This window comes from Coenobita brevimanus, chromosome 38, assembly GCF_032717465.1.
Source record: "Coenobita brevimanus isolate Jiangsu-jjx chromosome 38, ASM3271746v2, whole genome shotgun sequence".
Classification (NCBI taxonomy): domain Eukaryota; kingdom Metazoa; phylum Arthropoda; class Malacostraca; order Decapoda; family Coenobitidae; genus Coenobita; species Coenobita brevimanus.
Genome location: NC_136991.1, coordinates 38787746 through 38807193, shown reverse-complemented (window position 1 = coordinate 38807193; position 19448 = coordinate 38787746). Strand labels below are relative to the sequence as shown.

The following is a 19448-nucleotide window of genomic DNA, read 5'->3' as shown; positions in this document are numbered from 1 at the left end:
CTCTGAATTTTTGATGTTTCTCACCAGATGCGGAGGTTTGAGCAAAAAAAATTTTTTCCCATAATTGGTCGGGATTGGGGGGAGTCAGCAGTGGAAAATCGGTTGGGACGGGGCGGGTTAACCACCCATGTAAAGCAAACAAATGAACTCGTGCACCCCTGCTAGATTGTCATTAAAAAACAAAAACTATGTCGATGCCTGTCGCTTTAATACCCTTCATAATAATTTATCTGTTGCACTCTACAGATAATAAGCATAGGAAAATAATAAATGTGGCGAGTTTCATTATTAATCCCCGGCGGGACACCCAGGGTAACTCAAACACATCTTTTATATTTCCCCACCATATGGCTCATTCTTGCTTATTATTCCAACTTGTGTAAGGGGATTGTGATATGGCAACACTAGATAGGGGAGGGGCGAACAGCAAGGACCCGCCCACATAGCCCAGCTAACGTTCGTTTTGCATCGAACATTGCTGGGAGTAACGATAGCTTTTCTTATGACTGTACATCCTGGAGGACCTATTCATGATGACGAGGGCTTTTAATCTTCCATCATTTGTTTGGTCAGATGGGAATTGTGGCAGTGCCTTGTGTGTGTTTTAGGAATACTATTCTGCAGGTGAAGTGTTATTCATTCGCTAAGCTTGGAGGCTGAATATCCTATGTACAAAGAGGAGAGGGACTCATAGTTCCCTAGTTTGCAAGTACAGTATATTCATACATAAGATGACTGTTCTACAGGTTCGATGTTTGTTTCGTCGGGTTATTTTTCAAATGGTTAGAAGTTTTCTTCTTTTTATAACAAATGACAAAGACTAAGGTGTCTTGCGGTCTGCTTGGACCGACATATCCTCTGATTAGCTTTTTCACTGCTCTTACTTCTGTTTTATTCAGGATGGATATGGGCTTTGTAAAATAATAATTTTATTCGTTGCCCATCCTGGATTGGCCTGTTTTTGATTTGTTGGCATCATTTTTCTATTTCACTTTTTACCACCTCATTAACATCTCAGAAAATCCGTTCCGTTGTTCACATGGACCAGAGTGTCTCTTTCTGTCTCTTGGTGAGTGGCGCCCCAACTACTTGAGTGTGTGAGGGCCCTCCTGACATGCCCTGAGGGTGGAGCCCTTGTATCGCCAAGGGCACTCGCTTTTTCCATTGAGACACAATCCTGGGTTTAAGTTTTGTGTATACGCTTCTGTGGAATCTGCTAGGGCTCTGCTGGACAAGCAGGTCCAGAAAGGAGAGCTTGCTGTTGACACTGGATTCAGTAGTAAAACTGAACCCAGAGATCTGCAGTTTCTCCTTAAGGCTTTGTCAGTTTTCTTTGATGTTACTCTTGACGAAGATGTCGTCAATGTACCTGGCATATATGTCGGGTTTGTTGATGACCCTGATAAACCATCCCCATGAAAATTTGGCGAAAAGGACTCCAAAGGGAGAGCCCATAGCAACACCATCCTCCTGGTTGAACATCTTTCCAGGAGCACAAAAGAAAGGAGCCTCCTATGCACAGGTATTCAGTAAGGTTTATAGAGCCGTTTTCGGTAGGTCAAGTTTGGGGACATCATTTTCGGGGTAAGTCTCATTCAGTATGTATGTTATTGTGCAGTCGATGGGGATGCTTGCGAATAAGCTTTCCACATCCAAGGACGCAACCATGCCTTCAGGGTTGGAGTTATTGAGGAGGTCAAGGAAGTAGCAAAGGACAGGTTGGAGTCATCAGGGAGAAGGGCACCAGTACCTCTGTGACGTATATTACACCACAAAAGACCACCTCACATTTCACCCACACACGTGGTTCACTTTCCTCGTGGCTTCTCCTCATTTCACCACACACGTGGTGTCCTTCCCTCGTGGTTATTTTCCTCATTTCACCTACACACGTGGTTTCCTTTCCTCATGGCTTTTTCCACACCTAGTTCTCGGAATCAGCATCGCTATTGGTGCCACTACCAATAGAATTGAATTTCTCTTCCCTCCTCACCTTTAGTGGTGCCTAAACCAATCTAATTTGAATACTCAGGTGACCTAGCCCTACCGGTGCTCCGCCCCCTCATTAAGGAGCTTAAAAGCTAGCGGGCGACCTCACTCGCCCCACTTCTCTCCACTGTCCACTTAACCCCGGCTACTACCTGCTCTGCGTCTCTCCTGGTAAATCTTGCCACGCGGTACAACTTTACACATACAATTACACAAACACATCAGCCCAGCACTCCCACTTCTCACTAAATTCATTACTCACACTTTCATTCTGTAACCATTTATCCATGTAATCGATCTACTTATGTTGTAATGTAATGGTCTTGCGCTATCTTGAAATCATGCAGTAACTCTGTATTGTTCCAAGTCAATAATCACTGTCCTATACTCCTTTCGCAGCAAGAAGTCCGTTCAGAGTGTGGCAGAAGTTGGAATTCCCCCGAGTGCGACGTGCCAATTTGACCACCAATTATCGGATTATCACTCTGTCTCCCTACCTACCCTCATCCCACTTGTTTCTCTCTCGCTCTCTCTCTCTCTCTCTCTCTCTCTCTCTCTCTCTATATATATATATATTGTCACGAATCAATTCGCGACATTTCCTTTTTGTGAGAAGCCACGAACTATTAGTGGAAAACTCACTGTTTTTCGTTCAGTTAACCGCTCATTCGGACGGAAGCTTTGTCAAATCAGTTTTTCATTGTCATACGTGATTGTCTCTGTGTGAGACAGCGCTTCCGATGAGCGATTGTTTTGGGCGCGTTTCGTTCACTCGACCGTTAGAAAATACGGCTTAGTGCTCCGCCTTTCTTTCCCATGTATTTGAATTCAGTCTTGTGTTTGCTGTGACGGAGAAAGGGTCTGTGCTCAGAAGTGGAGAGGTCAGCTAGCACCCCAAGCTCCATTAGTACAGTTAATCCCAGTACTCCCACCTTAGTGGTGATACATAGTATTCATCGACTGGTATTTCTTTTGTGTATTTTGTAGTTTTAAGAGCTTAGTTAAGGTGTTTTTCCTAGGCGTAAGTATTTAGCTTCTGTGTGAGTGAGCGAGTGCGTCTCATTGATTTGATTTGAAATGTAATGTTAAATTTATTTTTGTAATCAATAAATTTAACAGTTCTATTTCTTGAGCTTAATGTAGAGTAAAAAATCTTGTTTCATTTCTCCATAATTAAGCTTATTTCCCATATAGCTCCTAGCTTGCATAAACGTTTTACTATTCATAACTGGTACTTAGACCAGTCTTGTATTAACTTAAAATCCGTTGTGCCAGGAGTTAATGCATCAGCAAGAACCTGATGTTATTATTATTAGTATTAGTTATTTATTGTCAGGGGTGATGTAACTTTCTCCAGAGGCTAACAGTACAGTAATTCAGCAATTGTGAGTAATTAGTCTCTGCTGTGTACTGTTGAGAAAGTTTATAAATTCTCGTTCTCAGAGAATCGTGCTAAGCCAACGTAAAGTAATCGTTGCTTGATGTAGCAAGACAACCATTGTCTCTGCTCTTCAATATTATTGAATATTATTATCAATTTAAATAATATTTAAGCATATATTTTATAATTACCGTGATATTATAAAAACCCCGTGACAATTGGCGACCTCGCCAGGATATTAACTCCTAGCTCTAAAGCTATTCACGAGATAGTGCTCACTCATTCATATTTAGGTATTTATTATTAAAGTTTATAGGCACAAGTTTACTGGTGTTTACTCTTAATTTAGCAAGTGAATTTTGCTTTATTAATCAATAGAATACTTAACTCTAGTTTATCCTTGGTAACGCCACACGATTTTATTCGCTTCTGGGAAGTCAGCGTACCCATTGTGTTTATTATTGAGTCTTCCCAGTCATTTACATTTTTTTTATTTCTTTGCCAGTTAACTAGATAAGACTGGTCACCACTAGCTTGTGTCTGTACTCTTTACTTGTGTTTATTAGTATTCGTCGCTAGCAGTCAGTACTCAATTTCGGTTTGCTTAATAAATTAGCGCCATGGCTACTACTGTATTTTTACAGGAAGCCAAAGATATGGGTCTTTCGGACCCAACCGAAATTAAAGAGTATATACTCTCACGGCATAATCAGGAACAGCAGCGCGAGAATGATGCCCGTGAAGAGCGTAAGATTCAGCGCGAATACGAGCGAGAACAGCGCGAACAACGTGAAAGAGAGCGTGCATATGAACAAGAGCAGCGTGAAAAGGAGCGCGAGTACGAGCAAAAACAGCGCGAACTCGACTTAGAACATAAGCGAGAACAGCGTGAGGAACGAGAGAGAGAACGTCAATACGAGTTACAACAACGAGACAGAGAACGAGAACACGAACGTGCCGAGCGAGAAGCACGCGAGAGACATGAACTTGAAGTGCTGAAGCTCAAGCGAGATTCCTTGGCTTCAGACACGTCTGGTGCAGTTGGTCCAAGCTCCACGAGCGTTTCCCCTGCACATGTCCGGGCGACCCCACGCATCAAACTTCCTTCATACAAGGAAAGCGAGCGAATCGAGCCGTACATAGCTCGTTTTGAGGACATGGCAGACTTATATCAACTGGATGAGGCAGCTAAGCGGCTTCAGTTTCTTAGTTTATTTGAGGGCCCTGCCCTCGATATTCTCCACAGAATTCGTGGAGACAATCTCACATATGAGATGATGAAAGCTGCACTCATTAAGGCGTATGGTCTCACAGTAGACGACGCCAAAGTTCAGTTCATGCGAGCCCGTCTCCAAGACAAGGAGACAGCTGTTCAGTTCCTTGATCGTCTCACAGCTTACTTAAATGAGTGGATGGAGAAAGATGAAACTCCTTCCACGCGTGAGGGGATAATTGACCTAATGCTGCGTACACAGCTAGAGAGGTCGTGGCCTGCTGAGCTCATAGCACAGCTTAAGATCTGCCAGGTGAAAGATGCCAGCCAAATGGCAGAAAAGGCTGACGCATTCTTTACTGCATACGGGTATCAAGCTCGTAAGCAAAACACCTGGAGCAGAAAAGATACTGCCAAGTCTGGGAAGCCGTCTCAGACTGAATCTCAGCACCAAGGCCGTTCTCAGAGTAATGGGCAAGGTCCAAAACCGCAGTGGAAGGACCAGGGGCAAAATACACAGCAGCCTGCTTGGAAGCGGTACAACAGGTACCCTAATCAGCAGCAGTATCAGCCACGCAACAGACCGTCGGGACAAAGTTTTTCACCACCAGCTCAAAAGAGGCAGGAAGCGAATGCAGCCTTCATTCCTCAGCAGCAGCCTGGTGGTCACATCCCTACCAGTGTGGGTACTTCCCCACAGTTCACTAGTCCCACAGTGACAGTGAACCCCCCTCCACAGATGGCCAATGTTCCATCTCCATATAATTCAAAAGGCACAATGTTTGCCACATCAATTCAGCAGCCTCATGAGTGGCTAGCTGCTTCCTCCACAGGCCCTCCCACAGGTGACAGTACCTTCCTTGTACAGCCAGGGTTTGTGGGAGACATTCCTGTGAAGGTCCTGAGAGACAATGGTTCCTCAGGTTGCTCTGTCAAGCAGAGTCTAGTTCGGCCTGAGCAGTATACAGGTCGACAGATCCATGCAAATCTTATTGATGGATCAGTGAGATTGTTCCCTGAGGCATGTATCCAGGTGGCATCTCCATTTTATACTGGTACGACACTTGCAGTTGTCATGCCAGAGCCTCTATTTGACTGTATAGTAGGCAATATTAATGGAGTCAAGGATAGTTGCTCCGATGACGCTACTCAGACTTCGGCTGCTGCGGTAACACGAGCCATGACTGAGGCTCCAGATTGTGTCACCCCAGTGATCATTGAATCGCCGCAAGATCTGATGTGTAGTCAATTTGTTGTACAAGAACAACATTCTGACCCGACACTTGCTGCCGTGCGGAACAAACAAAAGGGTCGAGTGATTAAGTATTCACGGGGAGGTCGAGCCAAGTTCCTTCGCAAACAAGGACGGCTCTACCGTGAGTCACGAACACCCGAGGGCGAGGTTCGACTGCAGTTTGTCGTTCCCGCCAAGTACCGCCTAGCAGTGTTACAATGGGGTCATTGTTCAGTCTCAGGAGGTCACATGGGCAAAAGGAAGACCCAGGGCCGTATCCGAGCTGACTTTTTCTGGCCAGGGATGGGACGGGACATAGATAGTTTTGTCCGTTCTTGCAGTGTGTGCCAATGTATCACCACTAATCAGGGACATGCCCTTCCTGTGCCATTCATAACCACACCCGTAATCTCTGAGACAGTTGAGAGACAGGGTAGTGGTGAAGTGGGTGCAGACCTGACGTCTCGCCCATTGGCCCCACAGGACACATTATGTCCAGGGCCTGTACATACATATTATGTACCGTAAGTTAAGGGGGAAGTTCGAGAGAGAACTCCGCAGTGGCGACTTGAGGCTATGGAAGACCCAAGTTTGCACAAGGATTCTCAGCTTCCCGGTACTAATATAAGTATTGTATTGTAGGTTAAGGGGGAAGTTCGAGAGAGAACTCGCAGAGGCGACTTGAGGCTATGGAAGACCCAAGTTTGCACAAGGATTCTCAGCTTCCCGGTACTAATATAAGTATTGTATTGTAGGTTAAGGGGGAAGTGAGAACTCTGCAGAGGCGACTTGAGGCTATGGAAGACCCAAGTTTGCACAAGGATTCTCAGCTTCCCGATATTAATATAAGTACTGTAGGTTAAGGCACAGATTGAGGACCCGTGTGCGGTTCGAGGCTATGGAAGACCCGAGTTTGCACAAGGATTCTCAACTTGCCGACCATAATCGTGTGCTATAATTAATGGCGACCTCGAATGTACGTCGTAGCACTGACTGCTAGGCAGAGAGAGTAATTGCAACTTAATAAGAATTTTGTCTCATTGACACTTTTGATGCTCCACCTCAATTGGTTTTGCAGGTTCAGCAATGGGTGTAGCAGTTTTGCTGTGCGGACCAGCTGATCGTCTGCCGCACGCTGCCGCCTCTTCTCCTCTGCCTTCTTCGTCGCCATATTATTTACTGTGTCATTTTACACGTAGGTACAGTTACACTACAACTGTCACACCTACACTGTGTATTACATACACCACGCTACACAACAATTAGTTGTCAGTGTAAATGTAGCGACTTTTCGCTCAGTTTGACCTGAGTACAGGATTTTCACTGTCGTCACGGAGTTTTTCCCTGAAGCTTGCTTCTATTAACGTAAATACGAGGTTTTTCCGCTCACTGACGACTGCGACTTTCTCCTGTAGCAGGATAGCACACACACCACAGTGTGAATCTTGTGTGACTGAGTTAGGATTCATATGTATGTATATTGAAATCATTCTTCTGAAGGAAGAAAGATTTAATTTTCATGGGGCGTAATGTCACGAATCAATTCGCGACATTTCCTTTTTGTGAGAAGCCACGAACTATTAGTGGAAAACTCACTGTTTTTCGTTCAGTTAACCGCTCATTCGGACGGAAGCTTTGTCAAATCAGTTTTTCATTGTCATACGTGATCGTCTCTGTGTGAGACAGCGCTTCCGATGAGCGATTGTTTTGGGCGCGTTTCGCTCACTCGACCGTTAGAAAATACGGCTTAGTGCTCCGCCTTTCTTTCCCATGTATTTGAATTCAGTCTTGTGTTTGCTGTGACTGAGAAAGGGTCTGTGCTCAGAAGTGGAGAGGTCAGCTAGCACCCCAAGCTCCATTAGTACAGTTAATCCCAGTACCCCCACCTTAGTGGTGATACATAGTATTCATCGACTGGTATTTCTTTTGTGTATTTTGTAGTTTTAAGAGCTTAGTTAAGGTGTTTTTCCTAGGCGTAAGTATTTAGCTTCTGTGTGAGTGAGCGAGTGCGTCTCATTGATTTGATTTGAAATGTAATGTTAAATTTATTTTTGTAATCAATAAATTTAACAGTTCTATTTCTTGAGCTTAATGTAGAGTAAAAAATCTTGTTTCATTTCTCCATAATTAAGCTTATTTCCCATATAGCTCCTAGCTTGCATAAACGTTTTACTATTCATAACTGGTACTTAGACCAGTCTTGTATTAACTTAAAATCCGTTGTGCCAGGAGTTAATGCATCAGCAAGAACCTGATGTTATTATTATTAGTATTAGTTATTTATTGTCAGGGGTGATGTAACTTTCTCCAGAGGCTAACAGTACAGTAATTCAGCAATTGTGAGTAATTAGTCTCTGCTGTGTACTGTTGAGAAAGTTTATAAATTCTCGTTCTCAGAGAATCGTGCTAAGCCAACGTAAAGTAATCGTTGCTTGATGTAGCAAGACAACCATTGTCTCTGCTCTTCAATATTATTGAATATTATTATCAATTTAAATAATATTTAAGCATATATTTTATAATTACCGTGATATTATAAAAACCCCGTGACATATATATATATATATATATATATATATATATATATATATATATATATATATATATATATATATTGTATATATTTATTTTTTGTTCAACTTTTTTTCCACACCACCTATGAGGTAAAAGTCTAGGCGCGTTATATTTTTAAGAGGTTTCCCCTGTAGGCCTAATCCTGTCTCTGATCTTTAATCATAATCTTCTTCGTCATCAGAACTTTCTGTTATATTGACGACGAATGACTACGAAATGTTCAGCTGCTATGTCTTGTTGTGCTAGACAGGGAGTGACCCTGGGTCCCTCGCCGACCTCGGCGTGGCAACATGGGAAAAAAGCACTGCCACGTATCATAGAATTCATTCAAATCGTTGTTATAATTCTAAAAAGTGATACTCAATGTACTATATAGCTTCCTTTACTATATACAGAATATAAAAAACAATTTCAAATAGCACATAGATGGGAAATAAGAGAGAGAGAGGCATGTACTACGGTTGATTTGGCAGTATCGCTAGAGGTGATTCACCAGGTGGGCCCCACCCTGAATGGACTTCTTGCGGTGAAAGGACTATAGCTATTTCTTCCCAGCACAATTGTGTTTATCTATCCTTACCATTTGCCTTGGTGTAGCCCCTAGTAAGATATATACCCATAACCTAAAAACGATACAGTGGTGACCCCAACCTAATAACAACCACTCCACACTGGTGACCCCCAGTTACATAGAAAGAAGCACCACACCTAACGTAAGCCTCTTGGCAAGCTTGCATGTTGGCGTGGTTATATATTTGACTTATTTTAGGTCTGAGGGGGTTCCCTGGGTTGTGTGTTTTTACATCACCATAACAATAGGCCAGACCATAATCCTCAACATATTTTGTTAGTTTCAGCCATCCTGCTGTACCATTGACGACATCCGCATATCTATTAACTTTCCGTTTTATTTCCTTCCTCGGATTTCGTGTAATACGGCCAAAGTTGGTGTCATCGTTCAGGATGGCGTCCATCTTCTAAAGATAATCGCCTGTAGGATGCAGGACATTAATTATAGCCTTATCTGTACGGTGGAGGGTGAATGCCGGATCCTTTCTGTCTCTTGAATGCTTTTGTGTGCCTTCTCTTTAGCACCTCGCTTCGAATGTTTTCTCTACTTTTCCTTGCCTCTTTCCCTAGTTCAGCGGGGAGGCATTCTTCATTATCCACTTTCCTTTCCTTTGCGTGTTGGTGGATGCCATCAAGGAGAATCTCAGACTGTAAGCGTTTTTGCCATGGACGTGAATTAGAGAAGATATGGCAGTTTAAAACTCGAGAAGTTCTAGCGTATAGGTAGGAACACACACACACACACACACACACACACACACACACACACACGCACGCACGCACGCACGCACGCACGCACGCACTCTCTCTCTCTCTCTCTCTCTCTCTCTCTCTCTCTCTCTCTCTCTCTCTCTCTCTCTCTCTCTCTCTCTCTCTCTCTCTCTCCAGTTCTGTATTGTCAAAACGCATTCATGATTATCCGAGTACCATACCTCTACTTTCTCCACACAGTACACCTCTAACTCTCATGAACCTCCTTTTGACTGAACCCATGAAGCGTCAAACACGAACATTATGAGATCACAGAAAAGGATAATTGTCATCGCTTCTTAAAACTGAACCAGCAAGATCTAGCAACCACACAAATATATTCCTCACTTAGGGAATTATTGACCGCATTTTTAACCTCACCAATCAAGCACCAAACAAGAACTTTATGTGAGCACAGGGAAGACCAACCCTTTATCTCATCTCACAACCCAGTCTCTCTGCCTGCATACAGTATTACCATGACCGAGATTCAGGCCCTAACTTAAAATCCAGCTCACATATATTCAAACTCAGTGTCCCTAAATCTTGAATCTAGATATTGCTTAACTGTCTCAAACATAAACATTATGAGGGCAAATAAAAGAGCAGATCTCACCTTATCAACATAATGATAAAGCTGCTCAAGTATTCTCCACACAGTACATCTTTAGCAGTCTTTGCCGTGCCCTCCCAGGGGTTGGCATGTGAATGGCTCACTTAAGTTAACCAGGAGTGTGTCACTCGTTTAAACTTAGGCCAGCCTTTCACGTGCTGCGTCACCAGTGCTGTCTGCACTGTTGTGCTATAATGCTAGATCTCTGATGTGAACATTGTGTTTATAGTCTCCAGAGGCATGTAATATATAAGGAATATGTTGTTTGCATATCACAGACTAGAGGGGCACTCAGTGGAGCGCATCCCTCTGAAAAGGGCAGCGTAATTTCCAAACCACTCTTCATAATGAGTTAGTTGACAAATGGAGAAAGAAACACCGATGTGGGACTTAATGTGTATTGACGTTTCGCCTCATGGCTTCCTCAGAATACAATTGCTGAAAATACACCACATTTCCTGTATATATACCAGAAGGCAGTGGGGGTGTGAGGGGGGTGAGGTATTGGTTAGGGGTGGTAGGGGGGGGTAGGTAAGGTAAGGAAGGTGAGGTCCAGGGGAAAAGGATTACAGATCACGGCACAAGGACAGAGAGAAACAAGGGACAGGTGAAGTGGGAAATCCTCACACCCCCACCGCCTTCTGGTATATGTACAGGAAATGTGGTGTATATTCAGCAATTGTATTCTGAGGAAGCCAATACACACTAAGTCCCACATCGGTGTTTCTTTCTCCATAATGGGTTAGGTTTTCTCATCACTGATTAGCGTTTCGTAAAAAGAGTTTTTCGGACCCAGAATCTGTAATACGATCCAGATTGGTCCCCCAAATTAATCGATTGTACCGTGGAACATGGGCTATCTGACTACCAAATTTGGTCCAAATCTCCTGTAGTTTTTGAGTAATCCTGCTAACAAACAAACAAACTAACAAACATCGGTCCCAAAAGTTAATCGATTGTTCCCTGGAACATGGGCTATCTACTCACCAAATTTGATCCGAATCTCTCATATAGTTTTTGAGTAATCCTGGTAACAGACAAACAAACAAACAGACACAGGGATGAAAACCTACTTTTCTTGTCGGAGAGAATAAGGCTACAATGACAAGTAACAGAACACAACAAATGCGAATAATTATTCAGCTTGTTGACCTCTAGCATCCCACAAGTCACCCCTTCTCTCTCTCTCTCTCTCTCTCTCTCTCTCTCTCTCTTTGAGGGGGGGGGGGTTGTGGTTTGTGGGGTGAATGTGAGGCAATAACTGATCCTCGCCCTCCCTCACTCCTTCCCCTAATCCGACCTAATTATCTCATGCAACTGCATGACATAATTTTTTCTATGTAGTATAGTCATGCCTTTTGGAGGGGCTGGCAAAAACAGTGAACACTGTCCTAGAGATCATACTTATGACCTAGCCAAGTAACCAACGAAGCCCACATAATGTGGGCATCTTACTACCTAATCAACAGTATCATAACCCAACACTTATTTTCCTCATATATAACGATTTTGAATCTACCTTTAGCATAATGAACAAAGCGTTAAACAAGACCATTATAAGGGCAAGAGGAGAGAGCTGCCCTCACCGCATCTTGTAACCCAGTCTCCCTGCCTGCATATTACCATGGCTGAAACTCAGACGTTAGCATAAAATCCAGTCCTCACATCTCCACACATTTAATCTCTGGTAATTTTTAATGTGCGTTTGACATAACGAACTAAAACACAAACATTATAAGGGCAAGAGGGAAGGGCTGCCCTCTCCTATCTTACGACCCAATCTCCCTGCCAGCATATTACCATGGCCGAGATTCAGGCCCTAACTTATAATCCAGTGGGCACATCCCTTAACGTGGCGGGCCCCTGACGAAGCAGCGTGCGGCGGCTTCGCTCTGATCCTTGCAGCTTGTCTGGGGGGCGAGAGGGGAAGGGAGAGCTGGGAATGTTGGCTGAGTTATTCATTTTGCATCAGTATAGTTCATCCATCTTTACCGCTTCGTTCATCTACCTAAACCCCTTCCATCCGATGACGCATTTTGTCACTTTATTTATGCTGCTGACATGCAATCTTATTCAGCTTCTGAGAGTCCTGAGTACTGAAAAGGACAATAAAAGCGAAATCTGATCACTGTAATTCCAATAGCCCTTTGTTACATATAATCGTGTGGAGATAGTAAGAATAAAGCAGCAAAGGACATCCCGGCCTGCAATGGTTCAATTGGTGGAGATTTTCATGGTTTTGTATCGTGTTTCTCGTAGCTACGAGTAAGTGGCAGAATAAGGCAAGACCACAGCTCTGCATCCCTTCCATAATTTTTCGTTACAAGCGTCATAATTTGGTGATTATCTCGTTACAGTTCAGCATTCCAGACAGAGACGGTCATTTTATCCCAACCTTAAGTGGACAGAGAAGTACAACACCATTATCACGCTATAGTCTATCAAGTCCCCTTTAGTACAAAGTAGTAAATGAAATAAACAAAAACAACAAAACTATAACTGCCAGCCCCATATGAACCATTTCTGGGTGTAGGCATAAGTTTATTCAACGTAAGAAAGATGTTTCATGTTAAAGAGATTATTATACGCTATATCGGAGTCTCTGAACAATAAATCTTTCCTAAGCTGTATGCATCGGCCATATGCTTGTGCAGGTACATAAAATCTATACGAAAAACGTTATCACAAAGAAAGTATAAAAAACAAAATCTGTATGAACAACGTCATTATAGGGAAGTGTTTACAGGCAGAACTTCAGCCTGCTTCCCTGGCAGCATTTTACGTGATGGAAACACAGCCGTTAACCTCTTATGGGCTAGATTCGTACTGCGTACGGAGTGACCTTCATCCCCAACTTAAGTGCTTTACCACAAGTCAACCAGATGGCTTTCTTGCGGCTTTTCTAGGCAGATTATAAATCATCAGTCGAGGCAGATATTACCCCCCCACCACCACCACCAAAAAAAAAAAAAAAAAACTTTACTGATGAGATGGTTCCAACCCTTTCAGTCCGGAAGGCGTTTCGTAACTTGAATAAAACCATGCAGAGACAGCAAGAATCAAAAGGCGTCAATATACTGAAAATGATAGTGACTATACTATCGTACGTAATTGTACACTATCGCGGTTCTCCCTCCTGTATCCATTGCCACACGATCAAAACCACCGTTGCATACCGATTCTTTGAGGGCACGTCTACACTGCCTCGAAACATGTTATCGACAAAATGTGTGTGTGTGTGTGTGTGTGTGTGTGTGTGTGTGTGTGTGTGTGTGTGCTTGCGCGCGCGCACTGTCTGTTTGTGTGTAGGATCGACTGCTGGTCCTCAGGATACGGTGTCTGATATACGATTGTCTCAATAACTTTGTTTGAAGATCCCTAGGCCGACCACGAAGCCTTTTGTCAGGGTCTGTTTACTCCATTCTCTTCGCACTTACAACTGAAACAAGGATCTTGAACTATAAGGTTCCGTATTTTGGTCTGGGAGAATGTTTGCTGGGTGTTTTCCTTGTCAGTCAGTCGCACCTCCAGCACACAATAGCACTGCTAATTAATCACACCTCCACACAATCATTTCTCCCCCAGCACATCTCACTGTTACCACATTACCGCTTAATGTTTGCATTAATCTATTTTTATGGATCCACAGCACTGCATTTCAGCCACTCTCCAATTACACTAGCATTTACCACACGTCAGCATTGCGAATCCCTGCACTGCTGCACAATCACTTTGACAGCAGCACACCACATTAACATTACACCACCACACCATTATCACAGTGGATTTTTGGCATATAATTCGAGTAGCACACAACGTTCGATGTACCTCACAACAGGTATTTCATATCCAGGGTGGCCCATATATAGCGCTCCTCTTCCACGCTACCGGGCGATGTCTCGCGTGTTATGGGGTCGCTGCAGTCAAAGTTACCAGTGTCTACCCAGCATTATATATTCATTTCCGACTCGCACTGCCACACTTACGCCCACACCATCATACTCAACCGTCCCTCCAACACGCAAGATAATGCCAGATGAGTTTCTAGTGGAGAGCTCTATACCCCCCCCCCTCCCGTATTTTTATTGGCTAGCATAATAAGTTCTCCTGCAAAGGTTTCTCGGTCACACGAACATTACACAGCCATACCATTATTATAGTAGAATTCTTACATGTGTTTCACCTAGCACAGTACCATTATTTATTATTTTATTTTATTTTATTTTTTTTTTATGTGACCGACTCTGGGCATAGGCTTCACAGCCTGCTTTCAAGGCCCAGTAGTCCTACGTACCGCACACCTCTTCATGTCACCACTTCGGCGCTAACACCCACCGTCCATACTGAATACCTGCTAGGGCTGTCTCATACAGGACTGGTGTATTGGTATTAGCGGGGGTATTTTTACGACATGTCGGCGGGCCTTCTGGTAGATTAGTAAAGTCTGATTTACTAATACACAACGGGACACTCACATATTTTCAATGCCACACCTTATCCCATCGTTAAATGGGAAAAGAGCCATGATGATGATGATGATGATGATGATGATGAAGATGATTCACTGCCATCGTAACAACACTAAATGAAGATCCACGTAGAGTTGAAGTAGTTGTATCATTCTAGTAAACACAAAACAGTTGAGTGGTAATAATTCATTAGTGGAGATTACAGTAAACCACGCTTCCCACACGTAACATTACACCTACACATACAGCCACCACGCCACCATTTCAACACTAATCACATAACACTTCCAGGGCTTTACCTGACCTCGCTTCGAAATTCTGTATATTCAGCACCACAATAAACTATTTAATTAGTTCCATACTTCACTGCACCACAGTGTCGCACTACACCACAATGCCAAACTACACCACAGTGCCATATTACACCACAGTGCCATATTACACCACAGTGCCATATGCACCACAGTGCCATACTGCACCACAGTGTCACACTGCACCACAGTGCCACACTGCATCAGTGTCACACTACGCCACAGTGCCACACTACGCCAAAGTGCCACACTACGCCAAAGTGCCACACTACGCCACAGTGCCACACTACACCACAGTGCCACACTACACCACAGTGCCACACTACACCACAATGTCACACGGCATCACAGTGCCACACTACACCACAATACCGCACCACACCAGTAACACAACACTAAGCATTTCAAACTCCTCTTTTGCCATTCCACCGCCCAACCTGACTCCCACATTACCTTATACAAGTTCATCAAAGCACCAGCCAATCCCGTTACTACCATACTAACCTTTAAAACACAACAGAAGTATATTACATCCAAACATTTACTTTACTACAGGCACATTTACATGTACAGTACGCTTAATTTACATCCCATAAGTCAGAAATGTTTACTATCCTCACATTGTCGTTAACACAATCACCGTTACATATGCCCTGCACCTTTCTTGTTATTGATAAAAAATGTTTACTATCTTCATATTGTCGTTAACACAAGCACCACTGCCTATGCACAACACTTCTCTTTTTATTGGTCAGAAATGTTTAGCTTCCACACATTTACTTAACAACAAACACCATTGATTATACACTGTACTTCTGTTTTATCAGTCTGCAGAATAATCAGACTACCACATTAATATACATTTTCACACACATATTTGCTGTCATATTACTACACTATCGGAACACCTACGTATCTTTCTTTTACCATGAAGTGGTTACAGTATATTCGTCACAGTAAAACACATTTTCTTTGATATACTCCAGTCATCACACTCACATCATATCATCATCATCATCATCGGCAGCATCTCCATTACTATCACCATAAACAATCATCAACACCATCATCTAATTTCCCACTAACATATGGGGTGGGAGGCATCCAAACATAGCGCCAGGAAAGCACATGACAAAGATCAACAGAGTGCCTAGTGAACTGAACTAAGCTCCATCCGCCCGTGCGGTATGCTTCGTTTCGGACGCTGGCATATCATCATAAGACTACCTGCATTATGTTTCCCAAGCTGGCTGTGTCTGCGATATTGCCCGCATAATGTTTGGTGGTAATATGCAGGATCAACGTAGGAAGAAAGAGACATGCAGATAAATGAATATTACCAATAACCATGGAAAAGCATCTCACACACACACACACACACACACACACACACACACACACACACACACACACACACACACACACACACACACACACACACACACACACACACACACACACACACACACACACACACACACACACACACACACACACACACACACACACACACACACACACACACACACGTACGTCGGGCAGCCCGTTTGCCTCCAACATAAGCCTTTTTCCTACAAATTAATATGACACAAACGAGCATTATAAGCACCCCCAAAGGCTGGGGAAAAATATTAAAAATCCAGCCCTCCTACTACATTGCCATTGCTCGGTTCCTCTGAGATATCTGTGGATATATTTGGTATACCATTTGAGTTCGAGAGCGTTCGTTACATAATATTTATTTCTGTCCGGATTAATTTGTTTTGAGTAGATTTTTTATTTGTTTATTTATTTTGATCTGCCAGCGTTAGATACAGCCTTCTTCAGCCCCTCAGTACGAGAGGTCTTCCCTAACGAGTTAAATAAACTAGCGGTAGTAAAAATAAAAAAGGAATAAAATGAAACGTTCAGTGAAATATTATAACCATTTCAGCCACGTTCAGATGATTTTACGAATATTTAGATAAGGTGAAAGCCCCGGTAGTAAAAGATGCATTGGAGTCTGCATGTAACTCCTCCAGTTCGAAAAGTCTCCCGTGAGTTAAATGTACGGTGATCATTCATAAGAAGCAAGAATAAATGGAAAATTCGTCATGACGGTGACTGGACATAGGCCAAAGTGTTACAAATCCTTGAGACTCTTTGAGCCTGTCTTGAGTCGTCATCAAATAAGAGTGATACAAGACCACCCAGACATAACCACTGATGCCTGTCGTACCCGGATGGACAGTCGCCTTCGCTTCCGCGTTTGAAGTTGTCAGTAAAAAAAAAAAAAAAAAAATACAGGGTACCATATATTGCCCCCCAGAGCAAGACTGTATTGTATGCGATTCTTATTGCTGGTATGAGAAGCACTGCTATATTAGCAGCTTCATGAAATTAGAGAGGAACCATACAAGACAATAAGTATACAGCAGACACCATAAAGAGTGAAGGAGGTAATGGAAGTAGAAAACAAAGTACGATAGACACACGTAATGTTGACTGGGCCGTCCCCACAATACACAAGAGTCCACAGTGTGTGTGTGTGCGCGCGTGTACAAACACACACATACAGTACATCTCCATCTATCTATCTGTATCTACAATATATATATATATATATATATATATATATATATATATATATATATATGTGTGTGTGTGTGTGTAGGGTGAGAAGTGCTTGTAAGTGTAATTGTAGTGTTGGAATGGCTTTAGATGTGTGTGTAGTCTGTGAACCAAGTGTAATCGGCCTGCGCAAGCCGACTGGGTGCAAGCATACTTTATAGTATGCGACACTGGTTCAACCACAGCACCCCAAGTGTCCGCTAATGCAGTACGTGGCCGGGTGAACACACCCTGGCGGGGCGCGAACTCTGGGTCACCCGTGTACGAAACGCACACTCTACCACTGTACCACAGAGGCTTCATATATATATATATATAGATATATATATATATATATATATACACACACAATGGAAGGTAAAGCATTAAGTAAACATACATTAGAAGAATGCAGAACAAGCAGAACCCTCATGTCTGTGATTTAGGAAGAATAACAGATAGAGAAAGATATCGAAAGGAGACCCTGCCCTTGTTCAGTATCAGGGAAGTTTTCCTGATCCCTTCACTACCATAGCGTACGTATCTTTTTCCTCAGGTTACCACCAGGTGATTAAAGTTAGGAAGACTTGTAGTAGTGATAAGGCTGATGACTATATCTAACATCTCCATTTCGAAACGAGTCCTCTAAACTGAAATCAGTCACCTGGAGTGAGAACGAGTAAATTATAAAAGAAGTTCATTAAAACAAAGTAGTATTGTAATATATTCTCCATATTTGTTGGATCTTGTGCTTTTAGTATTCATCTTGTTTAATATATTTTTCCACTTTTAACATTAACTCTAGTTCGCTTGTTTAGTGATTGGTAGCTGTATGAATGAAGATAGGAGTATCAGCATTTTTATAATACTGTTAAACACCGCAATTTGTGAACGTAATTCTCACTATACTCTTGCTTTCTCCAGACGATTTTATTCATCTTTGGAGAGGCTTTTTATTGGACTGGTTAGTCAGTCATTCTCGATTCCTTCCTTACTAGAGTTCAGTAAAATCGTTGAAAAAAGTTGTATAATGGTGCTGCAGTTAGAATTCAAAAATACTTTATTGATATAAGGCATAAGAAACAGTTGACGATATCGGCCCGTGTATAATGCCTAAGAACACCCCACGAAGCTTGGTTTGTATAGAGAATGCAGGACTTCGCTTCCCATTCTCCTTCACCAACGTTATTTCCACACTCTTCCTCGCGCCTCGCTGTGGTGGGGCACTGTCCACCGCAAGGAAACATTGTTTTATCTCACGGGACGGCCCTACCGGGGCGGTTGCATGCCTGTGATTGATGGGGCTGCTCAGCCAGACAGACCGGCGCAATCAACAACAACAGCGCCCTTCATTCCCACCAACACTGGCGTCAAGTTCACCAGGACCTACATTATTGATATTTTTCTGATACCACACATTAATATCCCATTTACAATCATTTACCTCATTTTATCCTAACCCGACCTCACCTTACCCAACACAGCCTCATTTTCACCAAAACTGACATTGCATTCACCAACATACCCGCATATTCACCACCATTTCCCTTACAGCACAGCTTCACCAACACTGACTTTACTAACTTCACTGCTAGCAACATCAACGTGACTTTCACCCTAACCTCGTCTTCACCGTCATTGACGTCATTTTCAAGAGTATAGATATCACTTTCCTTTGCACTGAACTAATTTTCATCAACGCAGTTCGCTCTCACCAGCACTGACCTCACCTTCACCATCATTTACCTCACATTC

At 42.9% G+C, this 19448-nt stretch overlaps 1 protein-coding gene across 1 annotated transcript in view; it reads right to left on the bottom strand.

Moving 5' to 3' along the window:
- LOC145396565 (hemicentin-2-like) overlaps positions 1-1482 on the bottom strand; it is a 198385-nt gene extending 196903 nt beyond the window's left edge. The window contains exon 1 of the mRNA XM_080269940.1: positions 1344-1482. Within this exon, the coding sequence (XP_080126066.1) occupies positions 1344-1482 (139 nt within the window). The remainder of the gene's footprint in view (positions 1-1343) is intronic.
- Between the last annotated feature and the right edge of the window lie 17966 nt (positions 1483-19448).